Source organism: Mastigoproctus giganteus, chromosome 10 (genome assembly GCF_048544385.1).
Source record: "Mastigoproctus giganteus isolate SK-2022 chromosome 10, ASM4854438v1, whole genome shotgun sequence".
Taxonomy (NCBI): Eukaryota; Metazoa; Arthropoda; class Arachnida; order Uropygi; family Thelyphonidae; genus Mastigoproctus; species Mastigoproctus giganteus.
In genome coordinates, this window is record NC_143584.1 from 229,762,479 (window position 1) to 229,789,771 (window position 27,293).

A 27,293-nucleotide genomic window follows, 5' to 3' on the forward strand; every position below is an offset into this window, starting at 1 on the left:
TCGATGCAAAATATTCATTTAGTTTGTTAGCTACCTGAGCAGGATCATCAACAGTTGACCCATCAATATCAAGTGGACCAATCTGATTCATCCCCTTCCTTGTAGAGTTTACATAAGTAAAGAACTCTTTGCTGTTTTTCTTTGCATCCCTTGCCAAGGATTTCTCGTAATCTGCCTTCACCTGCCTAACCTCCTTTGTAACTTGGTTGCATATCAACTTGTATCTATCATAGGCTTCTGTGTCATGTGTTAATTTGTAAGTATCCCATGCATTTTTCTTCTCTGCCATATGCCTCATTAGTTCATCTGACATCCATTTTGGCCTAAACCTTGAACAATATTTCTTAGTTGGTATGTAAAGCCTAGTAGCTTCCAAGATACGTTCTTTGAATGCTTCCCATTTTGAATTTGCTGTTGGTAACATCATCAGTTGGTCCCACTGTATAGAATTTAAATACTGTCTCAGTCCATCGTAGTCGCCTTTACGGAAGCAATAACCCTTCCCTTTACCCCTAATGGTAGTTACCTCTTTGAGTAAATCCCACTTCAGCACATTGTGATCACTGCCACCTAGTGGTTCATTTATCTGCAGATTCTTAATGCATGAAGAATCACTGCTGATAATCAAATCAAGAGTATTACTCCCTCTAGTTGCCTCCTGAACATGCTGATGTAGAAAACAATCATCCAATAAATCCACAAAAGCCCTGCTAGTGTGTGAGTAACCAGCCCCCAAATTCCAGTCAATATCTGGGAAATTAAAATCTCCCATTATAAGACTCTCTGATTTACTGGCCCACTCTATTTCCCTGTACAGTTCCTTATTATACTCATCAGAGTCATTAGGCCTATAGCACACTCCTACTCTCAATTTTGATCTCCCAATGCTTATGTCACACCAAACTGACTCAACATTGCACTGTCCAGCGATGTCGACTGGCTTCACTTCCTTGGTTTTTATGTGTTTCTTAACTAATAGCATAACCCCTCCCCCCTTCCTATCCTGTCTATCCTTTCTGTAGACGTACTCCCCAAATTGCAGTTCTGCATCCCCTATATCTGTGTGACACCACGTCTCTGATATCCCAACAATATCTGCCTTTGATGTTTTGAGCAATACCTCAAATTCATCAAATTTATTTACTAAACTCCTAGCATTGGTGTACACGCAAGTATACCTGCACCTGTTTCTATTCTTAGCTACCCTAACACAACCCATGTGTTAGGGTAGCTAAGAATAGAAACAGGTGCAGGTATACTTGCGTGTACACCAATGCTTTCTTGCATCATATGCCTCTACTAATGCTAATGCTAATATGAGAGATGCCAAAAGGTGTATGTGATAATACTGTATTTAAAATAACTAAATTCATAAGGCATAATACGTTATGAGTAAGAGTTTAATATCTATATAATGTCAGTGTAAATACACCATAAATAACTCTTAAGAAACTACGATGGTAGTGTGGGAGGCATCATTTGCTCTATATCTCGCATTGTGCTCTTCCTTCACAACGAGTTGCCATGATATTGCACTACCTTGAATAAGTAATTCTTCACTGATAGAGAAGACTATTTGTTACTTATTCTCAGTGAGCACCACCACTCAGATGGCACCGTTTCAAAGCTGTTGGCCTATCATCATTGGGTGGGCAGGTATCATGGTATTGTAGACATGACAACCCAGTTGTGAAGATAATCAACACAATATGAGAAGGAAGAGCAAAATATGAGATACAGAGCAAATGATGCCTCCCACACTACCATTGTAGTTTCTTAAGAGTTATCTATGGTGTGTTTACACTGACATTATATAGATATTAAACTCTTACTCTTAACGTGTTATGCCTTGTGCATTTAGTTATTTTAAACGTTATCATATACACCTTTTGGGGTCTCTCATATTGTGTGATTATTTTCACAACTGGGTTGTCATGTCTGCAATACCAGGGTACCTCCCTACCCACCGATGATAGGCCAACAGCTTCGAAATGCTGTTGAATAATAGTCTTCTCTATCAGTGAAGCGTTAGGTAGTGCAATATCATGGCAACTCGTGAAGGAAGAGCACAATGTGAGATACAGAGAAAATGATGCCTCCCACATTACCATCGTAGTTTCTTAAGAGTTATCTATGGCGTATTTACACTGACATTATATAGATATTAAACTCTTACTCTTAACGTATTATGCCTTGTGCATTTAGTTATTTTAAATATTATTCCTTTGTATAAGGCAATTGTTAGGCCACATTTTAGGAGGGGTGTAGAGTTGCTAGAACAAGTACAAAGAAAGGCAACAAGATTGGTGAGAGGAACTGGATGCTCTCACCCAGATTCTGAAAGTTCTGCAAGGATTCTGCAAGTTGCAGCATCTGGAGACTAGGCACCTGAGAGGTGATCTGATTGAGGTGTATAACGCCTTGAATGGTTTGAGCAAGCTGAATGTTGATGGGATTCTTCCTCTTGCTCAGATTATGAACCTGAGGGGACATAGTTTCAAATTGAGAAAAGACAGTTGTAGAATATATATGTGTGGAAGTGTGCCTTTAGCCAGCAGGTAGTTGATTGGTGGAACAGACTTCCATCTTTTGTTGTGGAAGTTGATAGCTTAAATAAATTTAAGGCTGAACTAGACAAACGTTTGGAGTAACTGGATGGGTGAAATGGGAAGGGTTTTTTTTTTTTTTTTGGCTGATGCTGTATAAGTTGCTTTCTTGTATCATATGCCTCAACTAATGCTAATGCTTGCACTAGAAAGACTTCTGTGAATTGTGAATTTTTTGGATGATTGTTTTCTACAGCAGCAGTATGATAAAGAGGCAACAAGGGGAAGAAATATTCTTTATCTGATTATCAGTAGTGATTCTTCATGCATTAAAAATCTGCAGGTGAAAGATTCACTGGGTTGCAGTGATCACACATTTATGTGAAATTTACATCAGTACTGTGAGACATGACAACTGTTAAGAGTAAAGGGAGGGGTTTTGCTTTAATAAGGCAACTACAGTGGCTTTACACAGTTTATAAATTCTAAGCAGTGGAGAACAGCAAATTATAAATGGAATGCATTTAGGAAAGTAATTGTAGAAGCTACTAGGCATTAGCATTAGTAGAGGCATACAACACAAGAAGGCAAGCTTATGCAGCATCAGCCAAAAAAAAAAAAAAAAAGCTCCTACCAATTTACCTCTCCAATTCATTCCAAATGCCTGTCCAGCTCAGCCTTAAATTTATTTAGGCTATCAACTTCCACAACAAAAGACGGAAGTTGGTTCCACCAATCAGCTATCCGTTGTCTAAAGGCAAATTTCTGCACATCTATTCTACAACTATCTTTTCTCAATTTGAAACTGTACCCCCTCAGGTTCTTAATATGAGCAAGAAGAAGTATCCCATCAGCATTCAGCTTGATCAACCCATTCAGGCCTTATACACCTCAATCAGATCACATTGTAGGTTCCTACTCTCCAGTGCTGCAATTTGCAGCACTTAAGGCTTTCTTGGTAAGAGCACTCCTTTGTTCCCTTCACCAATCTTGTTGACCTTCTTTGTACTCGTTCTAGCAACTCTACATCCTCAACAGAATGAGGCCACAGACCTGTACACAGTGAGTCTAGGAAAGTTTATTGCCAGCAATTCACCACCAGCAATTTACCGCCACATCAGTTTATCGCATAAACAATTTACTGCCAGCAATTTACCGCCACATCAGTTTATCGGATTTTACCGTCTAGAAGCAATGAGATGTGTTTGGTCAAATCATAAAAAGTTATTTTTTATTTAAGTTTCTGCCTTAAGCTACGATTAGCATATTTTTGGAATTCTATGAACTGTGAGGGAATAGTACGGAAATAAAAAAAAAAACACACGTACGGAAATATGTAATTTAATAGGTAGATTATGTATTTTAACAGTTACATGTATCACAAAAATAGTAAAAAATCCATTATTTAAACAAAATAACAATTGGTTAATTTTAATCTAAACTAATTATAACATTAGTTATGTTATAGTACACTGCAAAAATTCAAAATGAATGTTTATGCAATCTTCAGAACTAGTCATGTTGGGATAATTAATTACTAAGAAACTGTAATATTTACAACACAGTATGTAAATTATTAATAAGAAATATTATGCGCTATACCTCTTAGATAATCAACAATATCACCGTGTTCATCGTATGCACTAACAAGCCTTTTAATTCGTTCATCACAATCGCGATACTTCTTTTTTTTTGTTGCCCGGATCATGTCCACTTAAATATTGTTCAATGCGCATTTCGTTAATACTTTGTTCTTTTTTAATGCAATCGACAAATTTCCAAATGTTGGGATGATAAGCAGCGACTTTTTCCTCAAATCCTCTATGCCAACCTTCAAGAGAATTATTTGTTCTTGGTAATCCTTCAAGAACAAGCTGGCATACGTTCCACATTTCATGGGAATACTTTGGTGGTCGATGAAGATGTCGTCTGGTTGGGCGTCCAATCCAATGTATCCTCGAAATAATCAACAACTTTTTGTGATTCTGGAGGAAAAACACCATTTTCACACAAATGTTCAAAAATGACTGTCACAACTGGAGTGGGCACAAATGCAATTGCTGCCAAAATTTGCATATTTAAATCAAAATCACAATCCATTATTCTGAATGGAACAAAAAATACATTGCGAAAAGTGGAAAAAACAACCCCGTTGCGAAGCATCAGGAAAAACTCTTCTGCAAGCATTCATCATCGCCGTCTCAAAATCTATAGTTATTGATTGCGGGGACATAGCCAGTTCCAATACTTTCAGCTGCTGTAGTAGAGATACATACGTTTCCTCAGACTTGTTAGGCAATAATGCATAAACTAATGGAAGCGATATTTTGTCCTTGAATCCATATACAGCTGATAAAAAAGTAAGGGAACAGTTTTGAAAGTCCCATCGGCATAACAGTGTTCACTTCGTGCTAACAACTGCAAATTTCTTTTCGTACTGAAAATTAACATACGGTTGTCCACGGGTCCAGAATCAAATTGTAGAAACAATTCTCCATTGCATAATGTTTTATATTCTTCTGTAAAAACTATGTCTCTATGATATGTTGGAAGAACTGGGCCATCAAAATTTCGATTTCTTATATTTCGGATCATTCGTTCCATTGTATCTACACTTGGAAGCTTCGGGGCTGCTGCTTGGCTACAGGTTCTCGAAACATTTGAAATAATACTATGAGGCGTATTATTTGTTGTTTCTGCATAAATTCGAATGGTATCAAGAAGTTGTGCTAAATCAACTCCTTCTGCGTCTCTACAATGATTGTGCTCTTTCCATGTTTTAACGATGGTGTTATCTACCGTAGTAACTCGAGCAGCACATTTGGTTTTTCGGTAATTTTGACACTTCCAATGAATTTTTGTTTCATTTTGCCTGTCTTTGTAAAACAAATGTCCACTAAAGCACAATTTCGGTTTTCCTTTTTCTGATTTCAAAAATTCCACCAACATGATGCGTTCACAAACTCAAAAGTATGAAAAATAAACTCAAAATAAGAAAATGTTCTATTTCCTCACAGTTCACAGAATTCCAAAAATATGCTAATCATTGCTTAAGGCAGAAACTTAAATAAAAAATAACTTTTTATGATTTGACCAAACACATCTCATTGCTTCTAGATGGTTAAATGCGATAAACTGATGTGGTGGTAAATTGTTTATGTGATAAACTGACGCGGCAGTAAATTTTCTGGACCCCGTACACAGTAATCTAGGTGTGACCTGACCACTGCCTTGTATAATGGGATAATTACCTCCCTGTCCCTGCTAGCAAAATTCCTATATATCATTGACAAGACTTCATGACCTGCCCTGGCAGCCTGTCTGTACTGCTCAGTGAACTTCATATTTGACTGCACAATTACCCCCAGATCTTTTCCACTTTCCACTTCCCTGAGTGTAGTACCACATAGTTGTTACATTTCTTTTCGGTTATTGCTACCCATATGCAGCACTTTGCATTTGTCAATGTTAAACTTCAGTAAAGACAGTATGCCATTTCTCAGCCCATTTGCCCAACTTATCTAGATCCAGTTGGAGTGACATACTGTCTTTACTGTTGTTAACAACCCTGCAAACCGTTGTATCATCTGGAAACTTGGACATTAAACCTGATATACCTTCATCAATATCATTGATAAATATACAAAACAACAATGGGCACAACTAATAACATCTCAACTAATAACATCTGTCCGTGAAGAGCAGTGTCCATTGATTACCACTCTCTGTTGCCTCCCACTCAACCATCCCTTTATCCATTGTAGAAACTTAAATAATGTCATAACTATCTAATTTGTATAGCTGTCTTCCATGTGCAACAGTATCAAAAGCTGAGTATATGATATCGAAATTATTTTTGGCATTCAGTTCCTCTGTGACCACATCATAGTATCTAATTAAACTGGTGAGATGAGACCTCCCTTTTAGAAACCCATGCTCTGTCTTAACTATTACTGCGGTCTTGTCTAGATGATCCTGCAATGCTTCTTTAACCAGTAATTCCACTATTTTCCCCAGAACTATTACTGCAGTCTATAGTTACTTGAACTAGCAGGTCTATGTTATTTGTGTCACCTTTTGAACCCCCCTTTGTGAATTGGTGATACATTTGCACACCTCCAGTCCATGGGGATCTTCCCTGAATCCAAGGAAGCTCTCATCATTATGGCTAAGGGTTTGCTTACTTCCTTAGCTGCCTCTTTTAATATAACTGGATAGACCCATCCAGCCTAGGTGCCTTCTTTATGTTTAACTTCAACAATTTCTCCTCCACTTTGCTCTCAGTTATTACAAAATCACTTAGCTTCCTGTTAGAGTTTGATAAACTTCTGGCAATCCCCTCATTGAATAACTCCTCATGTGTGAATGTAGATGCAAAATACTCATTCAGTTTATCAGCTACTTGAGCATGATCATCAATAGTCAACCCATCTATGCTAAGTGGTCCAATCTGATCATCCCTTACCATCTAGAGTTTACATAAGTGAACTCTTTGCATCCTTTGCTAAAGATTTTTTGTAATCTGCCTTTACTGCCTAACCTCCTGTGACCTGATTACAGACTAGCTTATATCTGCCATAGGCTTCTGAGTTGCTTGATAATTTATATGTATCAAATGCATTTTTCTTCTCTGCCATGAGCCTCATTAATTCAACTGATCCATTTAGGCCTAAACCTTGAACAGTATTTCTTAGTTGGAATGAAAAGCGTAGTAGCCTCCAAAATTAATTCCCTGAAGGCTTCCCATTTAGAATTCAATGTTGGTAACATCATCAGTTGATCCCATTGTACAGAATTTAAAAACTGTCTGAGACCTTGTAGTCACCTTTACGAAAGCAAAAGCCCTTCCCTTTAGCCTTGATGGTAGTTACATCTTTAAGTAATTCCCACATGAGTACATTGTGATCACTGTCACCCAGTGGTTCCTTTATCTGCAAATTCTTAATGCATGAATAATCACTGCTGATAATCAGATCAAGAGTATTACTCCCTCTGGTTGCCTCTCGAACATGCTGCTGTAGAAAACAGTCATCCAATAAATCCACAAAAGTCTTGCTAGTGTGCGAGTGACCAACCCACAAGTTCCAGTCAATATCTGGAAAGTTAAAATCCCCAATTATAAGACATTCTGATTTACTGGCCCACTCTATTTCTCTGCACAATTGCTCATTATACTCATTAGATTCATTATAACACACATCTACTCTCATTTTTCCTTTCCCAGTGCTTATGTCACACCAAACAAACTCAATATTGCATTGTCCACCAACATCAATTGAATGCATTTCCCTAGATTTTATGTGTTTCTTAACTAACAGCATAACCCCTCCTCCCTTCCTGTACACACTGTACTCCCCAAATTCCAATGCCTGCAGCCACTGTTAACCTTTTAGTCTGTGTATCTCCCCAAGCTAGCAGTTTTCTGACCCACCTAACATCTGCCTCAATAGAATCAGCATATATTCTTGCACCCTTTCTATTTAAGTGTGCCCCATCCCTGTAGAAGCAGTCTCTCCTGTCAACAAGCACAGACCAGGCTGAAAAAAATTCTACCCCTTGAGCATTGCACAATCTCTCCAGGGCCGAATTGATCGACAAGGCTCTCATCATATACTCCCTCCTATCGTGTCTGGGCAGAATTGCAGACAATTTCACATTCAACCCTAACTCGCAACTTTTTTTGAACATTGACCTGTACTTTTTGAGTAAATCTGCAGATCTCTGATTCGCAGCTCTAGTCGGGGTCATAATTTCCGTTTAAATACAATTTAATTAACAATGAAATTTAATAAGATTAATAAAATTTTTGATTAATTGATAATACTATAATAAGCTAATAGATTCCTAATACAGTGGTTCGTATTAAGCAATCTAGTTTTATTTTATAAGTTACGCTATCAGTTCAAGTTATATATACATTACGCTATTTCTTATCGACTATAACATGGCGGCTAGTTCAGCAATATTGGAGACAACAGCAGGGGTAGTAACTTCCAAAAATCGCTGGCTAAATTCAAAATAAGAAGCTAACGAACGCCACTAAACCTATTTAATATCTCTGTAAAACACAATTTACTATGTTAATTATCGAAGAATACGGTAAAAATTAAAAATACTTATCCCTTTACAGCAGCCAAAAATCCACTGACTGTTCTCTTCCACAACCAGAGCTCCCTCCATATGCACAAAGAAATACTGTTCAAGGCTTAAATATAAATGGATAGTAGATGAACTAATGACACTTTTGGCAGAGAAGAAAAATGCATTGTGATGCATATAAATTATCAGGTGATAAAGAAGCCAATGATAGATATAATCTAGTCTGAAATCAAGTCACAAAGGAAGTCAGGCAAGCTAAAGCAGATTACGAGAAGTCTCTGGCAAAGAATGTAAAGAAAAAACAGCAAAGACTAAGTTTGCTTATATCAACAGTAGAAGGAAGAGTTGAATCACATTGGTCTATTTTATGTTGCTTGTCTAACTGTTGATGATCCTGCTCAGGGTGCTGACAAACTGAATAGGTATTTTGCATTCATATTCACATACGAAGAATTCTTTAGGGAAGAGAATGCCAGAAATTTATCAAACTCTAAGAGGGAACTAAATGATTCTGTGATAAATTGTTGAAACTAAATGTAAAAAAGGTACTTTGGGTGGATGAGATTTATCAAATTATATTGATGATCCTGCTCAGGTTGCTGACAAACTGAATAGGTATTTTGCATTCATATTCACATACGAAGAATTCTTTAGGGAAGAGAATGCCAGAAATTTATCAAACTCTAGGAGGGAACTAAATGATTCTGTGATAAATTGTTGAAACTAAATGTAAAAGAGTACTTTGGGTGGATGAGATCTATCAAATTATATTAAGGGAGGTAGCAAAGAAGGTAAGAAAACCTTCAGCTATAATTATGAGCACATCTCTGGATTTAATGGAGGTCCTCTCAACTGGAGATGTACAAATGTATTCCAATTTCACAAAGTGGGATCAAAGGTGACATTAAGTAATTACAGACCTTAGCTTAACTTCTGTTGCATGGAAAATAACAGTCACTGATTAAACAAGTAACATAGAACCATCTAGAGAGGAATGCAATTATATTCTCATCACAGCATGTATTTGTTAAAGTTTGATCTTGTCTGAGCATTCTGTTTGCATATTATGTTCCAGCAACAAAGAAAGTGAATGCATAATCTAATTTTTATGTCATATAATTGGATTTCAGGGAAGCTAGTGATACTGTTGCACATAAAAGGTTTCTGTACAAACTGGAGCAGTGTGGCATTAAGGGAAAATTACTGCTCTGGATAATGGGAATGTTGAGTAGGAGAATACCAAGAATACTATTAATGGACACTGCTCATTATGGACCAATGTTGTTGATTTCTATATTCCTGCAAATGATACAAACGTTGGCATGGTGTTTAATGGCAATAATCAAGACAAGCTATTGCAACAAGATCTAGAAAAATTAGGTAGATAGGCTGAGAAAGGGCAATTGAAGTTTAACAAATGCAGGATATTACATATGGGTAGAAGTGATCCAGAGTAACATATCAACTGTATGGCACTACACTCCGTGTAGTAGAAAATGAAAAGGCCTTCGGCATAATTTTGCAGTCAGATATGACATTCTCTGAGCAGTGCACACAGGTGCCAGGCCAGCTCATAGGAGTTAGCATTAGCATTAACATTAGTAGAGGCATATGATGCAAACTTATCCAGCATCAGCCAAAAAAAAAAAAAAAAAACTTCCACTTCACCCTTCCGTTCATTCAAAATACCTGTCCAGCTGAGCCTTAAATTTATTTAGGCTATCAACTTCCACAACAAGGGATGGAAGTCTGTTCCACCAACCAACTGCCCGCTGGCTAAAGGCAAATTTCCGCACATCTATCCTACATCTGTCTTTCCTCAATTTGAATTTATGCCCTCTCAGTTGATTATTCTGAGCAAGAGGCAAACTTATCCCATCAGAATTGAGCATACTCAAACCATTCAAGGCTTTATACACCTCTATCAGATCACCTCGTCGGTGCCTAGTCTCCAGACACTGTAATTTGCAAAACTTAAGCCTTTCTTTATAAGAGTAACCCTTTGTTCCATTCACTAATCTTGTTGCCCTTCTCTATACTCGTTCCATCAGCTCTGCATCCTTCTTGAAATGAGGCCTCCAAACCTGTATACAGTACTCAAGGTGTGTGGCCTGACCATTGCCTTATACAAGGGAATAATCACCTCCTTATCCGTGCTAGAAAAATTCCTGTATATCATTCACAAGACACCATGAGCTACTCTTGCAGCACGTCTGCACTGCTCAAAGAACTTCATATCTGTCTGCACAATTACCCCCAGGTCCTTTTCATTCTCTACCACCATCAGTGTAGTACCACAGAGTTGATACGTTGCTCTGAGGTTGCTGTTTCCCATATATAGTACTTTACATTTGTCAACGTTAAACTTCATTTGCCACCTCTCAGCCCAATCTGCTCAACCTTTCCAGATCCTGTTGCAGCAGCATAGTGCCAGTAGTGTCCTTAACAACCCTGCCAACATTTGTATTGTCTGCAAACTTGGACATTAAGCTTGATATACCATCATCAATATTACTTATAAATACAGAAAACAATAATGGACCCAACACTGAACCCTGAGGGACTCCACTAATAACATTAGTCCACGATGAGCAGTGTGCATTGATTACCACTCTCTGTCTTTACAGCAGCCAAAAATCCACTTACTGTTCTCTTCCACAACCAGAGCACCCTCCATATGAACAAAGAAATACTGTTCAAGGCTTAAATATAAATGGATAGCAGATGAACTAATGACACTTTTGGCAGAGAAGAAAAATGCATTGGGATGCATATAAATTATCAGGTAATAAAGAAGCCAATGATAGATATAAAATAGTCTGAAATCAAGTCACAAAGGAAGTTAGGCAAGCTAAAGCAGATTACGAGAAGTCTCTTGCAAAGAATGTAAAGAAAAAACAGCAAAGACCAAGTTTGCTCATATTAACAGTAGAAGGAAGAGTTGAATCACATTGGTCTATTTTATGTTGCTTGTCTAACTGTTGATGATCCTGCTCAGGTTGCTGACAAACTGAATAGGTATTTCCATAGCAGCAATTTGCCTCCAATGCCACACTGCTCCAATTTGTGCAGCAGTCTTCCATGTGCAACATTATCAAAAGCCTTTCTAAGATCCAAGTATATAATATCAAAGTTATTCCCTGCATTTAGTTCTTTTGTGACTGCATCATAGTATCCAATCAAATTGGTCAGGCAAGATTTCCCCTTAACAAAATCATGCTGTGTCCCAGCTATAACTGAAGTCTTGTCTAGATGATCCTGCAGTGCTTCTTTAACCAGTGCCTCTTTAACCAGTGCCTCCATTAATTTTCCTGGAACAGAAGTTAAACTTACAGGTCTATAATTACTTGTGTCAGCCTTTGATCCTCCTTTGTGAATTGGGGTCACATTTGCACATCTCCAGTCATTGGGTACCTCCCCTGAGTCCAAGGAAGCTCTCATAATTATGGCTATGGTTTTGCTTGCTTCCTTTGCTGCCTCCTTTAATAAAACTGGATAGCTCCCATCCAACCCAGGTGCCTTTCTTGTGTTTATCTTCAACAATTTCTCTTTCACTTTACTCTGAGTTATTACAAGATTATCTAGCTTACTGCAAGAGTTGAATACACTTCTCGCATTCCCCTCGCTGAATAACTCCTCATGTGAGAATGTCGAATCAAAATATTCATTTTGTTTGTTAGCTACCTGAGCAGGATCATCAACAGTTGAACCATTGATATCAAGTGGACCAATCTGATTCATCCCCTTCCTTCTAGAGTTTACATAAGTAAAGAACTCTTTGCTGTTTTTTTTGCATCCCTTGCCAAAGATTTCTCGTAATCTGCCTTCGCCTGCCTAACCTCCTTTGTAACTTGGTTACAGATCAACTTATATCTATCATAGGCTTCTGTGTTGCGTGTTAATTTATATGTATCCTATGCATTTTTCTTCTCTGACATATGTCTCATTAGATCATCTGACATCCATTTAGGCCTAAACCTTGAACAATATTTCTTTGTTGGTATGTAAAGCCTAGTAGCCTCCAAGATAAGTTCTTTGAATGCTTCCCATTTTGAATTTGCTGTTGGTAACATCATCAGTTGGTCCCACTGTATAGAAGTTTGTCCATGATACAGGAATTATGCTAGTAAGAATAAGGAGGTGATTATTCCATTGTATAAGTCAAGCCACATATTGAGTACTGCATACAGATCTGGAGGGCTCACTTTAGAAAGGATGCGGAGCTGCTGGAATCGGTACAGAGAAGGGCAATGAGACTGGCGAGGGAAACAAAGGGCTGCTCTTAACAATAAAAGCTTCAGTTCTGCAAATTGCAGCAACTGGACACCAGGTGCCTGTGAGGTGGTGTGATTGAGGTTTATAAAGCTATGAATGGTTTGAACAAACTCAATGCTGATGGAATTCTTCCTCTTGCTCAGACTATGCACATGAGGGGGGCCATCAATTCAAATTGAGGTTGCAGAATAGGTGTGTGGAAGTTTGTTTCCAGCCAAGAGATGATGGATTGTGGGAATCAGCTTCCATCTGTTGTTGTTGTTGTTGTTAAAGTGGAAAAATTGAATAAATTCAAGGAAGAATTTATTCAATTTTTCAATTCAATTTAACTGAATGGGATCAATAGATGAAATGGGAATGTGCTTTTTTCTCCCTGATGATTTATAAGCTTGATTTCTTGCATCATTTACTAATAAACAGACACATACATAGGCACTGCTTTAGACACACACACTCTCTCTCTCTCTCTCTCTCTCTCTCTCTCTCTCTCTCTCTCTCTCTCTCTCTCTCTCTCTCTCTAATGTTCAATAACACTGTCTGTGGTATACTGCATCTGAACTAAATGCAAATCTTTTATGCAATACAAACAAATAGCAACATAGTGCTATATGAAATTGGTAATTAATTAATTAATTAACAAACACAAATTATTATGAAAGTAATGAATTGCCAAAGTAATTTTATTTTGGTAAAAAATAAAGGTTTAGCAATTTTAGATCATGAAAATAAGTGATAACCTATGTATTTTGTAGTTATATAAAAAAAAAATAATAATAAAAAATTGTTGTCTTCTAATTAGGAATAGACACGTAAGGAAAAAAATACATATTAGGATGATGACAACTCCATAAAAATTAAGATGTTAGAATAGAGTTTATGGTTTCAATACAACTCATCGTTAGCTTAGTACTCAAAGTATACTCACTGCCACTGCTTTGAGTGAATGAAGAATGAGCATTCTGATATTTTCAAATAGTTTATCAGTAACCTGAAAAAGTGAATGAATAATTTCATCAGTACAACAACACATCTAAATGTTATGGATTCAAATAACATTTATATTCAATATATATACACTGGTCTTCAAAGAAAGTGCATCACCCCTTAAAATTGTAATTGTTGTCTGAATAGCGTAAGTATATGGCAATATTTTCTTACACATTGCATCAGATAAGATTGACATGCATAGGTGATGACGTAATATTGCATCAGCTGTTACTTTCAGCTTTATAAGCACACTCTGCAAGAGTTGCAGTCATTCCATGCTTGTGTCAGGATGGCAAGTTACGTGCAGTTGAAGCCACGAAGAAAGAGTGCTATTGTTGCTTTACATGAGGAAGGATATTTTTTCCGTCATACTGCTTATAGAGTGTCTTCTAATTACTCAACAGTCAGTAGCTTTCTTTCCAAACTCAAAAATACTTGTTATTTTGGTTTATAGGAGCATTAGCAACTAAGGCCATATTGCTTCGGGATATGCGGTGGTCATTCCCTGACGTTTCCGCATCCTCCATATTTAGTGGTGACGGGCTCGAACCCCGGTCTAATCAAGAAGCGTGTGCTACGCACTGCTGCTCTTTCCCACCTGGCTACGGAGGCGCCCCTCAAAATTACTGGTTCTGCTGATAGGAAAAAAGGAACCGGACACAAACGAGTCTCTATGCCAAAACAGGACTGCATTTTTAAGTGCTTATGCCTAAAAAACCGTAAAGCTTTTTGATCTGAGCTGAAAAGAGAATGGAGAGAACATACAGGAGTGGCAGCAAGTGCAGTAACAGTCAGAAGATGCCTCTTCAAAAATGGATTTGTAGCCCATTGTCCTAAGCAGAAGCCCCTCTCATACAAAACATGAAAAAGGCGTCCGATTAATTTGGTGTAATAAGCATGTCAAATGGACCCCCCCCATGCAGTGGGTCAGTTATTTTCTTGGATGAGAAGAAATTCGATCTGCATGGCTCTGATGGGAGAAAAACAATTCACTGTAGACGTATTGAAGAATATCATTCAGTCTGTATGGTGTCTACAGTGAGATTCCCGACCAGCCAAATGATAGATAAAAACTGATCTGTAACCAAGTCACAAAGGAGATTAGGCAGGCTAAGGCAGATGATGAGAAATCCTTGGCAAAGGATGCAAATAAAAACAACAAAGAGTTCTTTACCTATGTAAACTCTAATATGAAAGGGATGAATCAAATTGGACCACTGGATATTGACGGTTCAACTGTTAATCATCCCGCTCAGGTGGCTAACAAACTAAATGAGTATTTTGCATCTACATTCACCCATGAGGATTTATTCAGGGAGGGGAATGCCACAGGTGAGTTAAACTCTGGCAGTGAGCTAGATGATTTTGTAATAACTGAAAGCAAAGTGGAGGGAAAATTGTTGAAGATAAACATAAAAAAGGCACCTGGGTGGATGGGATCTATCCAGTTATATTAAACGAGGCAGCAAAGGAAGTAAGCAAACCCTTAGCCATAATTATGAGAGCTTCCTTGGACTGAGGGGAGGTACCCATGGACTGCACATGTGCATTGTGACTCCAATTCAGTTAAACTGTTAGTTTAATTTCTGTTCCAGGAAAATTAATGGAGGCACTGGTTAAAGAAGCACTGCAGGATCATCTATACAAGACTTCAGTTATAGCTTGGACACAGCATGGTTTTGTTAAGGGAAAGTCTTGCCTGACCAATTTGATTGGATACTATGATGTGGTCACAAAGGAACTGGATGCAGGGAATAACATGATATCATATATTTGGATCTTAGAAAGGCTTTTGATACAGTTGCACATAGTAGACTGCTGAACAAATTGGAGCAGTGTGGCATTGGAGGCAAATTGTTGCTATGGATAAAGGGATGGCTGAGTGGGAGAAGACAGAGAGTGGTAATCAATGGACACTGCTCATCGTGGCCTAATGTTATTAGTGGAGTCCCTCAGGGTTCAGTGTTGGGTACATTGTTGTTTTCTGTATCTATAAATGATATTGATGATGGTATATCAAGCTTAATGTTCAAGTTTGCAGACGATACGAATGTTGGTAGGGTTGTTAAGGACACTAATGACAATAAGCTGCTGAAACAGGATCTGGAAAAGTTTAGCATTAGCATTAGCATTAGTAGAGGCATATGATGCAAGAAAGCAAGCATATTCAGCATCAGCCAAAATAAAAGAAAAAAAAAAAAAAAACAACCACTACTCCCATTTCACCCCTCAATTCGTTCGAAATACCTGTCCAGCTGAGCCTTAAATTTGTTTAGGCTATCAACTTCAACAACAAGCGATGGAAGTCTATTCCACAAACCAACTGCCCGCTGGCTAAAGGCGAATTTCCGCACATCTATCCGACATCCGTCCTTCCTCAATTTGAATTTATGCCCTCTCAGGTGATTATTCTGAGCAAGAGGAAGAATTCCATCGGCATTGAGCATGCTCAAGCCATTCAAAGCCTTGTACACCTCTATCAGATCACCTCGGCGATGCCTAGTCTCCAGGCTCTGTAATTTGCAAAACTTAAGCCTTTCTTCGTAAGAGCAACCCTTTGTTCCATTCACTAATCTTCTTGCCCTTCTCTGTACTCGTTCCAGCAGCTCTACATCCTTCTTGAAATGAGGCCTCCAGACCTGTATACAGTACTCAAGGTGTGGCCTGACCAATGCCTTATACAAGGGAATAATCACATCCCTGTCCCTGCTAGAAAAATTCCTGTATATCATTGACAAGACACCATGAGCTACTCTTGCAGCCCGTCTGCACTGCTCAGAGAACTTCATATCTGCCTGCACAATTACCCCCAGGTCCTTTTCATTCTCTACCACTGTCAGCGTAGTACCACAGAGTTGATACGTTGATCTGGGGTTACTGTTTCCCATATGTAGTACTTTACATTTGTCAATGTTAAACTTCATTTGCCACCTCTCAGCCCATCTGCTCAACCTTTCCAGATCCTGTTGCAGCAGCATAGTATCAGTAGTGTCCTTAACAACCCTGCCAACCTTTGTATCGTCTGCAAACTTGGACATTAAGCCTGATACACCATCATCAATATCATTTATAAATACAGAAAACAACAATGGACCCAACACTGAACCCTGAGGAACTCCACTAATAACATTAGTCCACGTTGAGCAGTGTCCATTGATTACCACTCTCTGTCTTCTGCCACTCAACCATCCCTTTATCCATAGCAGCAATTTGCCTCGAATGCCACACTTCTCCAATTTGTGCAGCAGTCTTCCATGCGCAACAGTATCAAAAGCCTTTCTAAGATCCAAATATATAATATCAAAGTTATTCCCTGCATCCAGTTCTTTTGTGACTACATCATAGTATCCAATCAAATTGGTCAGACAAGACCTGCCCTTAACAAACCCATGCTGTGTCTGAGCTATAACTGAATTCTTGTCCAGATGATCCTGCAGTGCTTCTTTAACCAGTGCCTCCATTAATTTTCCTGGAACCGAAGTTAAACTAACAGGTCTATAATTACTTGTGTCAGCCTTTGATCCTCCTTTGTGAATTGGGGTTACATTTGCACATCTCCAGTCCATGGGTACCTCCCCTGAGTCCAAAGAAGCTCTCATAATTATGGCTAGGGGTTTGCTTACTTCCTTTGCTGCCTCCTTTAATATAACTGGATAGATCCCATCCACCCCGGGTGCCTTTTTTATGTTTATCCTCAACAATTTCTCCTCCACTTTCCTCTCAGTTATTAGAAAATCATCTAGCTCACTGCCAATGTTTACTTCACCTACGACATTCCCCTTCCTGAATAACTCCTCATGTGTGAATGTAGATGCAAAATACTCGTTTAGATTGTTAGCCACCTGAGCTGGATCCTCAACTGTTGAACCATCAACATCCAGTGGACCAATCTGATTCATCCCTTTCCTTCTTGAGTTTAAATAGGTAAAGAACTCTTTTCTGTTTTTCTTTGCATCCTTTGCCAAGGATTTCTCATAATCTGCCTTTGCTTGCCTAATCTCCTTTGTGACTTGGTTACAGACCAACTTATATCTATCATAGGCTTCCACGTCACCCATTAATTTGTATGTATCCCATGCATTTTTCTTCTCTGCCATATGTCTCATTAGTTCATCTGACAACCATTTAGGCCTGAACCTTGAACAATATTTCTTGGTTGGTATGTAAAGCCTGGTAGCTTCCAGGATTAGTTCCTTGAATGCTTCCCATTTTGAATTTGCTGTTGGTAACATCATCAGTTGGTCCCACTGTATAGAATTTAAATACTGTCTCAGACCAGCATAGTCTCCTTTACGAAAGCAAAAACCCTTCCCTTTACCTCTGATGGTAGTTACCTCCTTGAGTAAATCCCACTTCAGCACACTGTGATCATTGCCACCCAGTGGTTCATTTATCTGCAGATTCCTAATGCATGAAGAATCACTACTGATAATCATATCAAGAGTATTACTCCCTCTAGTTGCCTCCCGAACATGCTGGTGTAGAAAACAATCATCCAATAAATCCACAAAAGCCTTGCTAGTGTGTGAGTGACCAACCCACAAATTCCAGTCAATATCTGGGAAATTAAAATCCCCCATTATAAGACTCTCTGATTTACTGGCCCACTCTATTTCCCTGTACAGTATCTTATTATACTCATCAGAGTCATTTGGCCTATAGCACACTCCTACTCTCAATTTTGATTTACCTATGCTTATGTCACACCAAACTGACTCAACACTGCACTGTCCAGCGATGTCAACTGGCTTCACATCCTTGGATTTTATGTGTTTTTTAACTAATAGCATAACCCCTCCTCCCTTCCTATCCTGTCTATCCTTTCTGTAGACGTTGTACTCCCCAAATTCCAGTTCTGCATTACTTATATCTGTGTGACACCACGTCTCTGATATCCCAACAATATCTGCCTTTGATGTTTTGAGTAATACCTCAAATTCATCAAATTTATTTACTAAACTCCTAGCATTAGTGTACACGCAAGTATACATGCACCTGTTTCTATTCTTAGCTACCCTAACACAACCCATGTGTTTACTTGTACCGCAATGACTTCCAGCAGTCTCTGAAATATCTTGCATCTTGTTTTTCAGGCTTCTGCTCATTCCAATAGAAGTAGTGCAAGAATCTCTTTCACCTCTGCCCGTGGCTACTGTTAATCCATTAGTCTTTGTCTCCCCCCAAGCTAGCAGTTTTCCGACCCACCTAACACTGCCTCGATAGCATCAGCAAATATTCTTGCACCCTTTCTATTTAAGTGTATCCCATCCCTGTAGAAGCAATCTCTCCTGTTAACAAGTACAGTCCAGGCTGAAAAAAATTCTACCCCTTCAGCCTTGCACAATCTTTCCAGGGCCGAATTGATCGACAAGGCTCTCATCATATACTCCCTCCTATCGTGTCTGGGCAGAATTGCAGACACTTTCAAATTCAACCCTACTTCACGGCTTTTTTTCAACAGTGACCTGTACTTGTTAAGTAATTCCGCTGGTCTCCTACTCTTAATATCATTAGTGCCAACGTGTACAACTATATCACCTTTTGTGCCCTTAAAAGATGATATCTGCTCTACAACGTCATCAACCTTTGCCCCTGGCAGACATACCCTGGTCCTGTTCCACCTATCCTTTTTACAAGTTGAGCAGATTGGGCTGAGAGGTGGAAAATGAACTTTAACATTGACAAATATAAAGTACTAAATATCGTCAGCAGTAACCCCAGAGTGATGTATTAACTCTGTGGTTCTACACTGACAGTGGTAGAGAACGAAAAGGACCTAGGGGTAATTGTACAGCAGATATGAAGTTTTCTGAGCAGTGCAGATGGTCGGCAAGAGTAACTCATGGTGTCTTGTGGATGTTGGCTGGTGGCAGCACAAGTTCGGACTGTTTGGAAAGAGAGAGCAGGAATTATAGAAGCTAATTCAGAAGAACAGTGCCCATGGAAGTATCTGTAGAAGAGGCATGCAGCAGAAACAGTCTATGAAACAGCGAGTGCAGAGTCTCTGTTAGAGATGAGTCGTTAATTAACCTAAATGGAATCAAGAAGATGGAATCTGAATGGAATCAAGAAGCCTGAGAGAGGTTTTGCGGGCACCACCCCAGATGTGAGAACAATATTCCATGGCAGGGCGGATTTGCGATTTATACAGAGTGAGCAGCTGTTTGGAAGAAAAGTAACGCCGAGAGCAAAAGAGAAAACCAAGTTTTTTAGATGCAGAGGAAGCAATATTTGTAACGCGCTTGTGCCAAGAGAGATTAGAAGTCAGGGTAATCTCCAAAAGAGATATATCATTTTGCCTAGAAATCGCAGTGTCACTAAAGATAAGCATAGGAGCAGAAGAATCCTTTTTGCGAGATATAAGACAAGACTGAGTTTTAGAAGGGTTGAAATCAACTAAGTTGTCTTTACCCCACTGGAGAATTACCTGAAGATCGGCATTTAAGGAATTGGTAGCAGATTTTTGAGAAGGTGAAGCTGACTGATCAGGACAAGGTTTCTCAAAATGGAAAGTGGAATGCAATGTGCTATCATTGGCAAAACTATGGATAGGATTTCCAGTCAATTGAAGAAGGTCATTAATATACAAGAGGAAAGGAGTGGGGGAAAGAACTGAACCTTGGGGACACCGGCGTTAGTGGAGAAGTTAGAAGACAGAAACCCATCTACCATCATCCTCAGGGAGCGATCGGAGAGAAAACTGGATAACCAATTACTAAAAACAGGTGGCAAACCATAAGATGGAAGCTTGTTTAGAAAACCTTTATGCCAAACACAATCAAAAGCCTTTGAGATGTCAAGAGAAACTACTTGTGTTTCACCGAACCTTTCCATTGAATTAGTCCATAAATGGGTAACATAAGCCAGAATATCACCAGTGGATCGACACTGACGGAATCCATACTGGCGATCGTTGATCAGACGGAAGGTTTCTAGGTAGTTTAAAGTTGACGGTTAATTGATTTCTCCATTACTTTAGAAAGAGTAGAATTGCAATGGGACGATAATTGGATGGGAGGGATTTGTCACCCTTTTTAGGAACTGGCTGGATATGAGCAAATTTTGAAGCAGAAGGAAAAACACCTTTGGAATAAGAAAGTGAAAAAAGGCGGCAAAGAATAGGAGTAAGTTCAGGAGCACAGGTTTTGAGAACAAGTGGAGAAATACCATCGGGACCTGGAGCTTTCTTAGCATCAAGATTCATCAAAATCTTTCTGACATCCTTTTGACGGAAGACCACAGGAGGCATTGAATGGAGCGTGTTGGGAATGGTGGGATGTGTTTTACCAAGATCATTAATACATGAGTTGGAAGAAAAATGGGATGCTAGCAGGTCAGCTTTATCCTTGGCTGAAGTGGCAACCGAACCATCTGGTTTGGACAGAGGTGGAAGCAGATATGGGCAAAAGTTGCAGCCAATAGCTTTGGCAAGAGACCAGAATGCTCGGCTACCATTAGGGCAAGAAGCAAGTTTTCTACTCTTAGTCTGTTCAAACTCTAGTTTGGACTGATTAATAACTGCTTTACAATCTTACGAAGAAAGGCTTAAGTTTTGCAAATTACAGTGTCTGGAGACTAGGCACCAGCGAGGTGATCTGATAGAGGTGTATAAAGCCTTGAATGGTTTAAGCATGCTCAATGCTGATGGGATTCTTCCTCTAGCTCAGAAAAATCACCTGAGAGGGCATAAATTCAAATTGATTAAAGACAGATGTAGGATAGACGTGCGGAAATTTGCCTTTAGCCAGCGGGTGGTTGGTTGGTGGAACAGACTGCCATCCTTTGTGGTGGAGGTTGATAGCCTAAATAAGTTTAAGGCTCAGCTGGACAGGTATTTTGAACGAACAGAGGGGTGAAGTGGAAGTGGGTTTTTTTTTTTTTTTTTTTTTTTTTTTGGCTGATGCTGCATAAGCTTGCTTTCTTGCATCAAATGCCTCTACTAATGCTAATGTTGTGAGCTTTGGTGTAGGCAGAGAAATGAAACTGGAGAATTGGAAACAAGCCAATTACGATATGCAACATTCTTCTCTTGAACAGCCTTAGCACATTTATAGGAAAACCAAGGTTTAGTTAAAGGACGAGATTTTAAAGTGGAGTGTGGGATAAAGGATTCCATTCCTGCAAGAATAAATTCACTGACATGATCTGAGCAAACGTTGACATCAGAAGTTTTGAAACAGTAATCTGACCAAGGAAAAGAAGAAAAGAACTCTCGCAGGTCATCCCATTTTGCATTGTTGTAATGCCAAACAACATGAGGCTGGGAATAGCCATGAGATAAAGGTTCCATTGGAGAAGAGACAATCACCAAGTTGTGATCTGAAGTGCCTAAAGGACCTCTCACTTCGACTGTGTATTTAGAAGGGTTGTTTGTGAGAAAAAGATCAAAGGTATTGGCTGTGTGATTAGGATTACCCGGTATTCTTGTAGGTAAATGAACAATCTGTGCAAGGTCCTTAGTAATTGCAAAAGCCTCAGCATCTCGACCAGCTGGGTCGGTGTGACTAGAAAACGGAAGCCAGCTGGAGTTGTGAACAATAAAATCACCAAAGAAAATTATGTCACTGTTAGGAAAGTTTGACTGGAGAAGTCAAGTTGCAAAGAGAGGAAGTCAAAGTGCTCCAAGTGATTAGTGGAATTGGGAGAATGGTAGAGACAACAGATGAATTTGACGCAATGAGTTAGAGAGATTTTAAGCAAGAGAAGATCAAAGAGAGGAGATTCCAAATTGCCAAGTCTCTGACAGGGAATATCAGAACGGACATATGCACAAATACCACCTTTGAGGCGAAAGGAATCATACAGCGAATAATTTGGGCATCTGAGATGAGCAGTAGTTGAATGAACCGATAACTGAGATTTTGTCAGAAAAAGTACATGGGGGTTTGTCAGACTGCAAGTAGAAATGGACATCGTTGAGATTAGAATTGAGGCCACGTATATTTGTGAAATGAATTAGGGAGTGCTTGGGAGGTTTAGATCTTTTCGCAGATAAGCTGGAGACTAGGCACCTGCAAGGTGATCTGATTGAGATGTATAAAGCATTGAATGGTTTGAGCATGCTCAATGCTGATGGGACTTTTCCTCTTGCTCAGAATAATCACCTGAGAGGGCATAAATTCAAATTGAGGAAAGACAGATGTAGGATAGATGTGCAGAAGTTTGCCTTTAGCCAGCAGGTAGTTGGGTGGAACAGACTTCCATCCTTTGTTGTGGAAGTTGATAGCCTAAATAAATTTAAGGCTGAGCTGGACAGATATTTGGAACGAATGGAGGGATAAAATGGGAGCAGTTTTTTTTTTTTTTTTGGCTGATGCTGCATAAGTTTGCTTTCTTGCATCATATGCCTCTACTAATGCTAAAGTTCATTTCAGTGGTTTTCTTGTGTAGTAGTAGTAATAATGGTAAATGATGCAAGAAAGTAAACTTATACAGCAACTGCCAAAAAAAAAAAAAAAAAAAAAAAAAAAAAAAAAAAAGAAAACTTCCCATTTCACCCATCCATTCACTCTAATAGTTTTTTTTTTTTACAGTTCTTTGATGAATTTATTAAACTAACAACTTCCAATGACAGACGGAAATTTGTTCCAGTAATCAACCGCCCATTGTCTAAAGGGAAATTTTTGCACATCTATATGGACACAGACATTTCATTTCCATAGGGAATAAGTTAAGGTATTATAACAACAATGCTTCTTGGAAAGCATCCTTAGAAACACATCAAACAACAGAGCTGAAGAAATGTGAACCAAAATAATAAAAATAATAATAATAATAAATAACTAGTGGGCTTTTCTTACCCACCCCCACACATGCTTTTCTACGTAAAATGTAGAGGTATATGGAGTACGTCAAGTCTTTTCTATGTAAAAGACATCTGTTGAAACGCACTGGTTTAAATCTAAATCTAATCTAATCAGGAATGAGCTATGTAATTATTTACCTGTGAATCTGTAGTGCGTGGCATTCTCAAGGTCGAATAAGTACCACGGTAAAACTTCAGAATGGTGTACCCTCCAACTTGGCAGTAAGCAAAACAGTGGGAAAGCAGTGATTGGCAGAAGGCACTGCTTTTAAATTTTTTTTGCAGATTTCTGCTGTTTTTAAATCGGGAACTCGTTTCCCCATTTTCAAACATGGATGGAGTGATAAACACCCTACGTAAGCTAAGCTCCTTCCTCCTTGATGACACAAAACAATCAGAAAAGGGAGGTGCCTTCACCTGTCAATTATCACCATCTTCCTCGCTTTCATTGAAGTTATACTGGACTTCATCCAATATCACTACATAATTATTTACCTGCGTTTACACAGCATTAGCATTAGCATTAGTAGAGGCATTTGATGCAAGAAAGCAAGCTTATGCAGCATCAGCCAAAAAAAAAAAAAAAAAAAAAAACCCACTTCCACTTCACCCCTCTGTTTGTTCCAAATACCTGTCCAGCTGAGCCTTAAACTTATTTAGGCTATCAACCTCCACCACAAGGGATGGAAGTCTGTTCCACCAACCAACCACCCGCTGGCTAAAGGCAAATTTCCTCACGTCTATCCTACATCTGTCTTTCCTCAATTTGAATTTATGCCCTCTCAGGTGATTTTTCTGAGCTAGAGGAAGAATCCCATCAGCACTGAGCATGCTTAAACCATTCAAGGCTTTATACACCTCTATCAGATCACCTCGCTGGTGCCTAGTCTCCAGACACTGTAATTTGCAAAACTTAAGCCTTTCTTCGTAAGAGCACCCCTTTGTTCCATTCACTAATCTTGTTGCCCTTCTCTTTACTCGTTCCAGCAGCTCTACATCCTTCTTGAAATGAGGCCTCCAGACCTGTATACAGTACTCTAGGTGTGGCCTGACCATTGCCTTATACAATGGAATAATCACCTCCTTATCCCTGCTGGAAAAATTCCTGTATATCATTGACAATACTCCATGAGCTACTCTTGCAGCCCGTCTGCACTGCTCAGAGAACTTCATATCTGCCTGCACAACCACCCCCAAGTCCCTTTCATTCTCTACCACTGTCAGTGTAGTACCACAGAGTTGATACGTTGCTCTGGGGTTGCTGTTTCAGATGTGTAGTACTTTACATTTGTCAATGTTACACTTCATTTGCCACCTCTCAGCCCATCTGCTCAACCTTTCCAGATCCTGTTGCAGCAGCATAGTGTCAGTAGTGTCCTTGACAACCCTGCCAGCCTTTGTATCATCTGCGAACTTGGACATTAAGCTTGATATACCATCATCAATATCATTTATAAATACAGAAAACAATAATGGACCCAACACTGAGCTCTGACGGACTCCACTAATAACATTAGTCCACGATGAGCAGTGTCCATTGATTACCACTCTCTGTCTTCTCCCCCTCAACCACCCCTTTATCCATAGCAGCAATTTGCCTCCAATTTCACACTGCTCCAATTTGTGCAGCAGTCTTCCATGTGAAACAGTATCAAAAGCCTTTCTAAGATCCAAGTATAAATATCAAAGTTATTCCCTGCATCCAGTTCTTTTGTGACTGCATCATAATATCCAATCAAGTTGGTCAGGCAAGACTTCCCCTTAACAAAACCATGCTGTGTCTGAGCTATAACTGAAGTCTTGTCTAAATGATCCTGCAGTGCTTCTTTAACCAGTGCCTCCATTAATTTTCCGGGAACAGAAGTTAAGCTCACAGGTCTATAATTACTTGTGTCAGCCTTTGATCCTCCTTTGTGAATTGGGGTCACATTTGCACATTTCCAGTCTATGGGTACCTCCCCTGAGTCCAAGGAAGCTCTCATAATTATGGCTAAGGGTTTTCTTACTTCCTTTGCTGCCTCCTTTAATATAACTGGATAGATCCCATCCACCGCGGGTGCCTTTCTTGTGTTTATCTTCAACAGTTTCTCCTCCACTTTACTCCCAGTTATTTCAAGATTCTGTAGCTTACTGCTAAAGTTGAATACACCTCTGGCATTCCCCTTGCTGAATAACTCCTCATGTGTGAATGTCGATGCAAAATATTCATTTAGTTTGTTAGCTACCTGAGGTCACTTAGGAACATGCCTTTTGCTCCGTGTTCCATAATACACAAGGAATATTGTGGCATCTGAAAGAACAGAACTAAAATATTTAACTGAAATATTTACAAAATACTAAACCACAATATTCACAAATATACAGTGTTCATTAATATACAAAAAAAAAAATGTTACAATGGAACATCAAATGTTAGACAGCGAATCACACGCACAAGGATAGTGAATGTTATGGAGGCAACAGTAAATAATTAGTTTCATTTGTAGTGACGTAATTGCCTCGCCCTCTTCTCCTATTGGCTTGAATAAATATCACTAAGAGGAAAACGTTTTTAATTTACAGATATACAGGGTGTTTCAAAAATACACAGCAAAACTTCAGGAATGAGTTCCTCATATGTAGACAATAAAAATATTTTATATCAACATAGTTCCGGAAATGATTGGTTGCCGAGTTATTAACAGGTATGTCTTATCTCCCGCAGGTGATTTCCTTCATCACAAGGTACTGACAGAATCTGGTGGTTTTCCATTCCGACAATGTACTCAAATCAGGAGCAAGTATTTTTACCATGTGTACGCCATATCCAAAAATTTCATTACTTCATACAGCATGTCCCACCCACTTTTTCTTACTACTGAATACACCACGAATTGTCAAACTAATAGAGCAAGCTTATCTGCGAAAAGATCTAAACCTCCCAAGCACTTCCTAATTCATTTCACAAATATATGTGGTCTCAATTCTAATCTCAACAATGTCCATTTCCATTTGCAGTCTGCCAAACCACATGTATTTTTTCTGACAGAATCTCAGTTATCGATTGATTCAACTACTGCTCATCTCAGATGCCCAAATTATTCGCTGTATGATTCTTTTTGCCTCAAAGGTGGTACTTGTACATATGTCCATTCTGATATTCCCTGTCAGAGACTTGGCAATTTGGAATCTCCTCTCTTTGATCTTCTCTGGCTTAAATTCTCTCTACCTCAATGTGTGAAATTCATCTGTTGTCTCTGTTCTCCCAACTCCACTAATCACTTGGAGCTCTTTGACTTCCTCTCTTTGCAACTTGACTTTCTCCAGTCCAACTTTCCTAACAGTGAGGTAATTTTCCTTGGTGATTTTAATATTCACAACTTCAGCTGGCTTCCATTTTCTAGTCACACCGACCCAGCAGGTCGAGATGCTGAGGCTTTTGCAATTACTAATGATCTTGCACAGATTGTTCATTTACCTACAAGAATACTGGCAGACGTAGCCTAGTGGTGAGGCGCGCGGGTGCATAAGTACACGTTCCTTGAGTGACCGGTTTTCAAGCCCGTGACTGCCGAATACGGTGCTGTTTCTTGTATTCTGTC

At 39.0% G+C, this 27,293-nt stretch overlaps 1 protein-coding gene across 2 annotated transcripts in view; it reads right to left on the bottom strand.

Moving 5' to 3' along the window:
• The window catches only part of TTLL1B (Tubulin tyrosine ligase-like 1B), a 262,941-nt gene that overhangs the window by 106,088 nt on the left and 129,560 nt on the right, over positions 1–27,293 (bottom strand). For both annotated transcript variants that reach the window (XM_090384144.1, XM_090384143.1), the window contains exon 10: positions 13,846–13,908. In XM_090384144.1, the coding sequence (XP_090240270.1) occupies positions 13,846–13,908 (63 nt within the window). The remainder of the gene's footprint in view (positions 1–13,845; positions 13,909–27,293) is intronic.